This window comes from Panthera pardus, unplaced genomic scaffold, assembly GCF_024362965.1.
Source record: "Panthera pardus isolate Hobbes unplaced genomic scaffold, ASM2436296v1 HiC_scaffold_6, whole genome shotgun sequence".
Taxonomy (NCBI): Eukaryota; Metazoa; Chordata; class Mammalia; order Carnivora; family Felidae; genus Panthera; species Panthera pardus.
The window spans coordinates 75,146,032-75,158,757 of NW_026526991.1; the positions used below are offsets into that span (position 1 = coordinate 75,146,032).

The 12,726-nt window shown below is 36.7% G+C and overlaps 1 protein-coding gene across 2 annotated transcripts in view; it reads left to right on the top strand.

The window, feature by feature from the left end:
- CPNE8 (copine 8) overlaps positions 1 to 12,726 on the top strand; it is a 232,092-nt gene that overhangs the window by 146,841 nt on the left and 72,525 nt on the right. For both annotated transcript variants that reach the window (XM_019452437.2, XM_019452438.2), the window contains exons 11-13: positions 4,010 to 4,085; positions 7,219 to 7,272; positions 8,842 to 8,903. In XM_019452437.2, coding sequence (XP_019307982.1) covers positions 4,010 to 4,085; positions 7,219 to 7,272; positions 8,842 to 8,903 — 192 coding nt within the window. The remainder of the gene's footprint in view (positions 1 to 4,009; positions 4,086 to 7,218; positions 7,273 to 8,841; positions 8,904 to 12,726) is intronic.

Consider the following 12,726-nt stretch of genomic DNA (forward strand, 5'->3'; position numbering starts at 1 on the left):
AGCAGGTACAATACAATACAGGTTTGTGACAGTAGAGAGATATTGGCTTCTTTAAAAGCAAAGAGAGAATGGCATGAAGCAGGAAAGGCTTCTTGGAGGACATAATAGCTAGCCTCCATAGTATAGGTGACGCTGGGAAAGAAGGTGCCAAAAATGGGAGAGGGGGTGTGGTGGGAAAGACACATTTGTTAGGTAGGGACTGTCCTACAGGTTTCAAATGTAAATGTCAGTAGACACAATCGCCATTTTTCCACTCTTAGTGGAGCACAGAAATAATTGTAATATACAGATTTTATTTAACAATTTAATCACTTTGCTCAAACAAGGATTTTAGAGGCAGACTACTAGCTATATAGTTGTAATCAATTTGCTTTAAAAATCTTTATTTCCTCAAATTCTAAGCTATATAGTCATAATCAATTTGCTTTAAAAATCTCTTTATTTCCTCCCTTATAAAAAGTAGGGAGAACAAATTAGAGAGGTAAACAGACACAAATCAGATAAGCAGCCCTGAGGTACACTTTATTTTGTAAATGCAAAGACATAACATAGAATAATTATTTTAGATGCAATTAAATTAACAGGAAATAGCAAAGCAGTATTATTAAATCACAAGGAAATTGTTGGTTGTGATTTATTGTATAGTGATAATTGTTTCAATATCACAGTATTGAAAATCATGAACAGATAAAAATGTTAAAGCAAATTAAATTTTTTTTTACCTCAGTAAAATCTGGAATAGTTGATGATAGGGGAAAAGATAATTATAAATCAGTGAAAATTACATTTAATACTTTCTTGAGAGTATTTATCTATGGCGTACTAAATAATTTTTTAAGTAAGACAAGTTACAAAGGAAACTAAAAATGTCCATGTGTTCAAGAGATCTATGATGAAATTGACCTGGGAATGAGTCCACTTATCCACCCAAATTCTTAGGATGTATTCTGGAGACAAAGCACCTTATATCTAGGGTTGGCAAGTTTACTGCTACCTGCTTTTATGCTTTATGTTGATAACCTTTCAACAAATCCTCACTTCTTGGTCATCCATTTCTCTGGCTCTGAATAGATACAATAATGTGTTTTCTTTATCTCGCAGAAATGTTGTCTTGGAGGTTGAAATGCAATTTGTGACTCACTTAATACATTTTCTCCTCTACAACACATCATAGCATTGCATTTATATGACATGCACATTCAGTGTTTTATTCAAAATGATAATCTTGAACAAGATTCAGAATGGGAGGAGCAAATATTTTATTCATTCTTCCATTTATTTGTGTCCTGTCTTACTCTGAAAAGGATCCAAGGTAATTTACAGAAATGCATGTAGTAATATATGGTGAAACTGGGCGAGGAAATTGAAGCAAAGGGGGAAATTAGGGTAAGAAATTTGAAAAGCCTGCATAGGACAGCACATCATGCATACATATCCTGCAAGAAATGGCCATACATCTGGGTGTAAACCCTCTAACAACTAATGCAGAGGGGAAAATCTCCATTTATTAATAAACAGGGTGCTTTCAGATTAGGAAACACAAATGGAAGCACAAAAGTGCAGATTCATAAGCATTGAGTCCCATTGTTCATCATTCAATTCTGTAGAGAGTAACAAATTTACCAAAACAAAACAGAACCAAGTATCAGAGAAATGCTTCTTAGAGAGCTCCATAATGACTTCAACAGGAGCACATCAATGTGTGCCGTATGATAAACTTGACCATTGCAATTAGGTCCAGATTTGCCACTCTGCTGGACTTTATCCAAATGGGTATTACATGTTCTTGAGACTTGACTGAGTAATTGTATTTACTTGAGATCAGTAAATATTGCTTCTCTCTACCAAGTTTTCGATTAGTGTTGAGTGGTGGGAATTTAGTGTTAATAGTAATAGCTGCATATTGAATTTAAACAGTTAACCAGATGAGGATTACCATAGTCAGAAAACTACCATATGGGCTTAAGTGATCCAGAGTTTATTTTAAGCCCTCTATGTTAAGTCCCCACCATTAGTGTGGTAAGTTCTGTTATATAAGGCTTGGCCACAGTTACCAATACCAAAGCATTGTGCTTGAAGTGCTCTAACAGAATGTTTTATCTCTGGAACTCTTTTTTTTTTTTTAATTTTTTTTAATGTTTATTTACTTTTTGAGAGACAGAGAAACTGAGCATGAGCAGGGGAGGGGCAGAGAGAGAGAGACACACACACAGAATCTGAAGCAGACTCCAGGCTCTGCACTATCAGCACAGACCCCAATGCGGGGTTCGAACCCACAAACCATGAGATCATGACCTGAGCTGAAGTCGGATGCTTAACCGACTGAGCCACCCAGGCGCCTCGATCTCCGTGACTTTTAAGATATTTGAAGCACGCACAGCAATGGAGGAGGATAGATTCTAAACAGAATCTCTATAACTCAGTTTTTAAGGTCTCAGTGAAAGATACCAAGGTTATGAGCTTCCACCTCTGAAGGTCAAAGAAAATTATTCCACTTATTAGAAATATGTAGCACTAAAGTACTATATTATAATTTTCCTTGTGTAACTTCAATGAGTGATTCCTAGGAGATTGGGTTCATACATACAAATATATTTACCACTGTTTCCAACCCTCTTTCCTTTCACATTTTCGTGTGTGTAGATATGCTTCTGGAAGTCAAATCTAGAAGGGGTCAGCGTGGTACACCTATAAAGAGGGATGTCCCATTTCGAATATGTGTAAGATCTTTGACATAAGGGAGAACTGAGAGGCTGGAATCTAAATGAGCTGTATTTTAAATAATGTTATAAAACAATTCCTATTGCAAAAACTCTACTGAAATTAATGGCAGCTAGTTTTCTCTTCCAAATGCCATCTTCAGAAATCAGTAATTTGGTTGGCTAGATAATTTATTTGTTGGTTGTCACTGGTCATCAGGTCTATGGAGGTTTGATGGATTTTAGTGATTCGCAACTAAGCATTAAACCTACCTCGGGTTTTGGGATATATATATATATATATATATATATATATATATATATATATATGGTAATAATGAACACCTTGCATTTGCAAAGTGAATGCGCCAAGCTTAAATTCTATGATATAAATAACGGTGACATCCCTTATGGTTTGTTTTACCACTTTAGTTCCTGTAATCTTTATCTTCTTCCTCTGTCGCATTACATTTCACCACTGCACTGAAAACCAGCATTTCTTAGCAGTGTGTGTTCAGATTACATAGGGTAGCAGAATACAAGTCCCCTCTAAACTACCGAATGCATAACATGTTTTTTAGGTTGCTAGGTAAACTTCAGTAGTCACATTGACAAAGATTTTATGGTGAGAACTAACACGTACGTTTAGTCAATTCCTATCCCTCCCCAGCTAAACTGAGAAGACACCTGTAGAAGGCCTGCTTTCTGAGAAGGCAATGATGATTGTTTCAAGATGAAAAAACTCAGAATAACCATGTTGATATTAACAGTATACTTTTAAACCATTATTATTGAAAATGAAATTTGGTGACTATTATCCATGTTAACATGGGATACCCTTGAAAAATAATGTCCTATTACATCCTGGTCATTAAGTTTTAGGAGTTTTGTATATTGTATTTGTGATTATTGATGTAAATAATAGTAAGTTTTGAGTGTCTTAAGCTTTAATCCTTTTTGAATAAATTATTAATCGTTTTGGTAGTATAGATGATGAAATGTCTTTGAGATATGAGTTATTAAAACAAGTACCATTTGAAATCTTAATGTTCAAATTAATATTTTATAAATATTAATCAAATTGGGATAACTTGAATATTATTTGAATACTAACACAATGTAATTTTTGAGTGTACATAGTTCAGGGTTAAAGAACAATGAAGTTATGTATGGATTCTCTTTTAAAATATGTTATTAAATTATTCTCATAGTAATTTTTTCATGATTAGACTGTACGTTTGCGAAAAGCTTTAAGGTATAATTGGCAAATGTATGAAAGCTAATACTATATATTTTGCCCTTAATTTTAGTCATGATTTCATTGGAGAATTTACAACAAGCTATAGGGAACTTTCTAGAGGACAATCACAATTCAATGTATATGAGGTAAGGGGAATTCTATTCTATTATTATTTTCCTCTGGAATAAGTAAATTTATGCTCTGAAAGTATAGATTTTGTAAAGGATAATTGGCAAAGGTTAAGTAAGTACCAATATACGTAAGAATCTTTAAGCTTATTAAACACACTTGTTTTGGAGACTGAATGATATTATTTCTCTTAAAGTTCCATGATGTTTTAACTCTGTTTTGAGAAATTTAAACATTCTTGCCAATGAAGCTTTTTATTATTTTTAAACCTTCAATATGAATGCAAGTTCATTTTTTCATAAGCCTCACCCTTTGTGTTTTGCCTTCCTACCAACCTCCTCCCCCAAACCTCCTCCTCTTTTTAATAAAAAGAGAAAAATAGGTGTTTTCATTATGTCACCATGGTGTTATAAGATTGAGCGACTTCCCTGTTGTTTAGTTGAAGACTGAAAGGAATGACAAAGCTTGATACAGTCATGAAAGAAATCCAGGTTATTAAGGCAAGCACAGTAGTTGTTTCTGCCTTAAATCTACCTTGCCAGTTAGCTACCAGATATGTTTTGAGCACATGGTGTGTTTTGGCACTGTTAATACCTGAGCTAAGCTACCTGTACATTCTCTATAATTTTTTTTATTTAACAAACATCAATAGGAAAGGAGAATATTTTAGTATTAGTCAATAATCGTAACTCTCCCTGCCAGATTGACACTAAAATTGTACCCTCTTTTAAGTTAGGAGTGGAGCACTTTCCTTCTTCTATGGCAGTAGCATTTTATTCATTCACTTATTCATTCATTCACTTGTAAAAATGTTTATCGCATGGCTTTTATATTCCACATTCTCTGTTAAGATGGTTAAAAATTTCAGAGATACAGAGATGATTAAAAATTTCAGTGTGTAAGGGAGACTAACACATGAAATATGGTTTTTTATTTTAAAACATTTTTTTAATGTTTATTTTTAAGAGAGAGAGACAGAACATAAGCGGGGAAGGAGCAGAGAGAGAGGGAGACACAGAATCTGAAGCAGGCTCCAGGCTCTGAGCTGCCAGCAAAGAGCCCAATGTGGGGCTTGAACTCACGAACTGTGAAATCATAACCTGAACCGAAGTTGGATGCTTAACCAACTGAGCCACTCAGGCACCCCTGGTGTATTTTGTTAAGTGCTAAATACTGTATAGTATTTTACTTAGTAGAGTATGAGATATTATAGAGCAAACTTCCCAGGCAAGAGCAAAGATGGGGTAAGCATCAGTTTTTCTATCTGCGTCTTCCAGTGACGGAATATTAAGGCTCCGTATAGGCAATGAAAATAATAGAAGACAGGTGGTACTTACCGATCCCTGTTTTCTCCACCTATCCTCGGGCTTCTATATCTCCAGCAAAACCCAAGCTTTTAAAACCCCCCTACAGCTTTCCAGACTGGTTTTGGCAGATAAAGACCTCTTGTCAGTTCCTGAGCTGATGGGATTACCTCCAGAACTGCAGTCATGCTGGGTTGCTTTTGAAGCTGTTAGGTCTGCACTAGTATCTATGGTTGGGGGTGCTTTTATCAGAGTCTTGAATGGGCATGGATTCTATCTCATCCCTGGGTGGATGAGACTGGCTCTAGTACTTTATTCAGTAGGCTGGCACTGAACCAGTGTTCCTCTTGAGGGTATACAGTAGGGTCCTCAGTCAGTTGGCCTATTACTAAGTGTGAGGATGTGTGTGGCTCCGGCCAGCACTTTTTGAGAACTTGTGTCTGATCACCTGATGGGTGTCTAAGCAGGACTGGCTGTGGACCATGCCTAAGAAGGTCAGCCACTGAGTCCCATGGCTGTTTCAGGTACCATAGCCGAGACTTTGGTCTGTAGACCTGGCTTTGGAGGTACAGATGGGCATGTCTCCCACCAGGTCCCTGGGTGGGCTTCCTGATCAAGATCAGAGGGGCTGAGGCCTAATAAATATAAGGATATTTCATGATCTCCTGAGGTACAGACATGTGAGTGTCCCCTGGTGGGTCCTTGTGTCAGCAATACTGCTCACAAACTATAGCTGGAAGGAGCTGAAACTAAGTATTGGGCCCTTTCAAGGTCTGGACAATTGCAGACAGGATTGTTTCTTACTGGGACCCTGGACCCATAGGACTGTTGGTGGACTGCAGCCATGAAGGGGCTGGAGCAATGTATAGAGAGCCCTTTTGGGATCTCTAAGCTTGCAAAGAGCTTTCAGGATCTCCATGCATGCAGACAGGAGTGTCTCCTGCAGCCTTCATGTACCTGCAGGCCTTCAGGTTCATTTCAATAACATGTATTTGCACTCTGCTCCAGCCTACCTGGGCCAATTGCTTTTTCCTCTTTCTCAAATGTTGTGTCTTTCCTTTTTTATTGTAGCCTTAGTTTAAATTGATAAAGTTTAGTTCAAATACTACTTATTCATAAATTCTTTTAACTTTCTTTACCTGTCAAATGTTTCCTGTGTATTTTGGATTGGGATGTGCTGAAGGATCTTCTCTTAAAGCACTTATGTGTTTTTTTATCCTATTAGATCAACAGATTTTACTCATCTTCATATCCCCTATGTTCTTTGGTGTCTTATATAATATAGGAGTGCAAGAATATTTTCCTCATGGAATAAATGGTCAAAAATTAAATCTTAGGTCCACAACCAGACCTTTACCAATCATTGCATAGCCTGGATGTCTGGTGGAAATTACTGCCACTGACAGCAAAAGAGTAACAGAGCCCTCATATATGCACATAGCCAGGTGATTTGCTATGTTAGTGTTCTTTACCTAATAACAAATTTACGTCTCCCGAATATATTCTTCTTTGCTATACATAATTATTATTATTTAGGACCTAGGATGTTAAAGGTCTCTCTTGCATCAAGAAGATACAGCTGGATAAGGGTAATCAATGCATAAAGTGATTGAGAAGAATATTACTGAAAAAGAAATTTTTTTTTAAAGAAAACAGTCATGAGTAAATTTTATAGAGAAATTTTGGCCTAAGGACTGTACAGGAATCATAGTAAAGGCATTTGTAAATGAATAAATGCATCAGCAGTGAAGACAGCAGTTTGAACTACACATTTTTTATATATTTTGTATAAATCCTATGTATGTTATGTATAAATCCTAACACATTGTAATTATCTGCTTTCAAGGTGGTGAATCCCAAAAAGAAAGGAAAAAAGAAAAAATATACTAATTCGGGAACAGTAAGTCAAATTTTATGTTATTCACTAAAGAGCCAAATAAATGAGTTAAAAAAAAAAAAAGTGTAACATTTACATTGAATAGCACTAAAGACTAAACTCTTGAAATTTCCCAAAACCCAGACAGGGCCTGTCTTGGTAATGTATTATGGATTCTTATACCCTCGGGAATGGGAGTTTTTGTTTTTTGTTTTTGTTTTTTTCTTTTTTTTTTTTTAACGTTTATTTATTTTTGAGACAGAGAGAGACAGAGCATGAACGGGGGAGGGGCAGAGAGAGAGGGAGACACAGAATCGGAAGCAGGCTCCAGGCTCTGAGCCATCAGCCCAGAGCCTGACGCAGGGCTCGAACTCACGGACCGCGAGATCGTGACCCAGGCTGAAGTCAGACGCTTAGCCGACTGAGCCACCCAGGCGCCCCTGTTTTTTTCAATTTAACCTAGGATTTTAATATGAAGGTGTATAATAGAAAAATGAACTTGCCGTGGGAATGGTTGTAATGGAGAATACCTTATAAAAAGTAGTGACCCAGCTTCCTGCAGGTTGTCCTCAGGATTCTGTGGCCTCTGTGGGAAGCTGAAGTTTTGTTATGAAATCTTCATTGAGTGGAATCACACTAGAGAGAATCAAGTAGGTGTGAAAAAGTGTGTTAGTAAGAATGACTATACTCTTTACAGGCTACACTTAACTATTAAGACTCATGGCACATGAAAGTACTTGCTTATAGTGTGTTAAGATTTGCACCTTGTAGAATGCAGGTCTAAACCGGGACAGGAAGGTGTCGATGAAAGTATCTTAAGATTGTGAAAAAATCTTAAAATCATCCTATTCCTTCTTTTTGGAGAATTCAAGTGTGCCTTTTTTCCCCCATTGGAGTATTATTAACACACAATGTTATCATTCCAAGTGATTGATGCAACAATTCTGACCATTATTCCATGCTCACCACAGTAAGTGCAGTCACTGGATTTCACCATACAACCTTATTACAGTATTATTGCCTGCTGTACTTTTCATGTCTGTGATACTTCTATTATAATATACTGAAGATTTTTATCATCAGATTAAGTTTTCTTAGGAGAAGCAAAATCTAAGTTCTCTTCAAGTTTCCTTTTAAAGATGTATACTGCAAGACACTTAAAATATTAGATAGCCCCATTACAAGAACATGACAAAAGCACACCTTTCCTCTCATAAGGTTTAACTCACTGATTCTGATTTTTTAGTTTTAACTATGTTTCAACTCCTTTAATCTTTCCTTTTATCTAAAATGGGAAGTAACACCGTGTCATTGTAAATAATTTCCATGCTATTCTTCAAAGGAACTAAACTGCTCATGGGAAGGAGTTAGTTAATTTTTTTGACCCTTTTCCTTCTGCTAAATTTAAATATAAGAGCAGTCAGTCCTAATGGATTTTAATAAAGAATAATATCATTATTGATTTTCAAAATGTAATGTTCCTCTCTAATATGAACTATGAGTTCCTCTCTAATAGTTAGAACAAAGTCCATTTAGGTTTCCGTTAGTACCAGCAGGTAATTTTTGCCTTGTTTCTTCCCTTTTCTTTTTCAGGTAACCTTACTCTCTTTTTTGGTAGAAACAGAAGTTTCATTCCTTGACTATATTAAAGGAGGGTAAGTCATTCTCTGAAATTGTTTCATTGCTTAAACATTTCTTTCATTGTGTCTAGCAAGTTCTACCACTAGGTAACAGGCAACTGAAATGATCAACTTTAATATAGTCTGATGGCAGCCTTTTTGCACTTGTGTTACAGACTTCAGGAGATAAACACAAAGAGCTATTACTTTGGGGGAAAACTGTAACTTTCCTTTGACCAAGAGAAAAAAATTTCATTGTGTTAATAGTAGTTGCAGATAAAGCTATTATATGTACTTTCAGAGAGTATTTTCACTTGCCTAACATATGGGACTTTTTATATGCACTTTTTATTATTTTTGAGATAGAAGAAAAGCTTAAGGGCTTGTTGTAAGTGTATATTTGAGCTCCAGAATATTAAAGAATGTATCATGTCATAAAATCATAATGCAGAAATGAACGGTGAATAGTTACTTAGTTGCTCCCTACACTTCCAGGCAAGAATACATTTCAGAAAAAAAAAAAAAAAAATGTTCTTGCAACCTTTCTTGAAATGTTTCAGAGTCCAAACAGGGTCTGTGTTGGTAATATATTATGGATTCTTATACCCTAGTGAATGGGGAGGGTTATTTTTTCCATTTTGTTCCTATTTTTAACCTAGTTGTCCCTGTTTTTTTTAGGGACAAGCATCCCCAGAGATAGAATACAATCATTCATTACCATACCATCTAAAATGTCCACGTATTATAATTTATTTGCTATTACTTACATTTACAACATACAAAAATGGTGAGAGGTAAATTTGAATGTGTTTAGTAACTTCATGACAAATAATAGCAGCCAGAGACAACACACTTATAAACCTCTTCCTAATTATGATTTAGCAATCTTTTTTTTCCTAACACCAGTTCACGGATAGAATGCCATGAGGCGGAGGAAACGGATGAGGAGGCCAAAGGAACAAAGATAGTTGACCAAAAAACAGAGAGCTTGACCTTTTTGCTCTTAGTTAAGGAAACAAACAAAAACCAAAAACTATACTTGCTTAAGTGGAAAACCAATGCTATATATGGACATCTTGCAATGTGCCACCTGGCTGCACAGACTCAGAAGCTATGGTGGTTGTTTCCATAAAGTTAAAGGAAAATGTACTAAAGTAGAAAAAAAAAATGTTTGCTGTTAAAGAAAACCTTCAAGAGTGAGCCTGTGAATAAGGAGAAAGGAGATGGATCTTTATTTAGCTTTACAAACCAGAAGGACAGCCAAACTCAATTGGTGTGCTTGTCCAAAAAGGATGAGAGGAGGTGGTGTTTTTAAAGCTTCAAACCACAATGAGGGAGAAATTTCAGTTGGTATCATTTGCTCAGTGATTGGTTGGCCTCTTTTGCTCAGTATTGTGGGTTGGGGGGAAGTTTTCTAGGTGTCTAAACCTCAAAATGATTATCCTGATTCTAGTAAGTGACTGTTCTGTGACCTCCAACTGGTGACAGTTGCAAGATGGACTCAGAGTTGTCAACTGTTCCTTCACCCCTTTTCCTCTTCATTTCCCCTTTTTGATCACTGGTGTATGAAACATCACCATGGTCAATTATGGTGGGGGAAACTCATTATGGTAGAGTTCCTTGTTGCCCAAGTGCTTGTCTGCTTGGTTCTATCCAGTCCTTCATAGGGGGCATAGGGATATACATTGGAGCAGTATACACAGAAGCTTAAGTCATCATAATTAGCTTGGGAGTGGAAGAGGAAAAGAGAGGCACTTCTGGAAACAAACAAAACATATTTTATATAGCAACCAGATATTTAATCCAAACATTAATAGTCTCATTCAGTATTGTAGTCCAGGTTTAAAGATATTTCCTATTTTGTTAGGCAACCAACTAAAGAGATTGAATGACGGTAGGTAGCTTTTAATATGTTGGAGGTGGGTTTGTTGATATTGTGAAGTCAAGAGCCCTGTGTGAATTTTTTTTTTTTTTAATTTCTAATTCCATGTTGAACAAAGTATTTACCCAGGAGTAACAAGAGATATTAGCAACAGCACAGACACCCCCTTGTTCTACCAACCAGTAGTCAAGTGCTATTTGATTGTCTAGGACTACTGAAGCAAGAGAGTCCCAGGATCATTGTAAATTTTGTAGGGCTGAACCAGTTTCGTGGGATAATTCCTATAGAACATTTGTGAGATTACATTGGGTGGGTTTGTGATAAGAAAATCCTCCCCAGGGGGCCAGCATGCCTATAGCCAGACCAAATCCAACAACTATTATACCTAAAGTCCTTTGGGTTCTATTAGGGGTAGAGTTGTGGGTAGGGTAGACAGATTGGGTTATATGAATCCTAGAGTACAGTGTCCAGTGACCCAGGTATTGTTAATGCTTTTGAAGGCTAAGGCTTGGTTAGTTCTTCCATAAGGGTTTCCCATATAAGGACAGATAATTAAGAGGGCTGCCACAGATAAAAATACACCCTTCAAAACCACACCAAGATTCAGTTGCTCATGTTTTATTGCTCAGAGTGGTGCTTTTGATAATGGGGAAGGAAAAATTGGCACAGAAGGAAGATAGGGGTCCTGCAACATAAGGTTTGTGGAGATCACAGTAAGGATAGAATTTGGGATTAGTTTGATTATAGCAAAACCTCTTACATATATTCCACTGATGAGACTTTCTATATGTCATTCCCTGGGAAATCACTGGACCCAAGTATTGATAGTAAGTTTCATCATTTGTCTTTTGTTCTGCGATGACCTGGTGGAGGGAAGTAGCATTAGGGGACATGGATAAAATATGGTTGTAGCTTGATAGATTATAGTGATCAGTGACTGCAAAAGTGAGATTTACATCTGTAGAAACCAGACTAGGTCCCAGGTGGACATATCTTATTTAAGAAGTGAAATTGTGTACAGGAGTAATGTCAAAACAAGGAAAGGAGGTTAAAGCAAATGGGGTTAGGGTACCTTTGAGAGAGTGAGGGGTAACAATTATATTTGACTAGAGGTGTTGTGCATGATCTTAATGATCATTATCTGTGGGACAATCTTCTTGAACCAAGGGGAGTTAATAGAGAGTATTTTTGTATTTGGTTGGGGTGTTGTGTGGGTTATAATAACATACCCAACAATTTTTAGGGGGTATGTTTGGGACATGGGCTATGTTTGGGAAGGCTTAACAATGATATTAGTATTCCAATCACAGGGGTTCTCTCTTTGATAGAACATAGTAATACGGATATTGTTAACTGGTTTTTCTTCTTGAATTTGTATAGGAGTTGAGAACAAAGGGTAGGGACTATAGGACTAAGTCTTATTAAAGCCTGAGGGTCATTAAGGAAGTCTCCATTTAAGAACTCAAGCCACAGGAAGAGCTAAGGGTCATAAAACTTCAAGCCAGTCTTGGGAGGGGGCAATAGAACAGTGATGAAAATGAGACAAAAGGGGAAAAAATAAGAACTAAAGTAAAAGTAGAGTTCTAGGTTGGTGCTGGATCTCGGGTTTCAGTTATTTCATTGGATATTGTCTGTTTCAGTTCTGGGTCTTGGGATATCTTCTGGAAGGGGAGTGGCTCACCAGTTGTTTTCAGGATCTGGAGTCCTTTTTAAATGAGAAATGTGAATCCATGAGTTGGGCCCTGGTAGCTTTGTTGCACACGAGTTGGTTAGCAATACCTAATAAGGTCCTATTTTGGCGGTAGAGAATCTTTAAGTTGATGTCTCTTCAAGTATACTGGATCTCCAGGCTTAAGGTCATGAGTATTTTCTTCATCTCCCAGGAACATTCTGTAAAATGAATCTTTAACAAGTTTGGCCTTTTCATATGTATTCTGCAGAAGTCCCTTACAGTACTGGAGAATTTCTCCTTGTAAC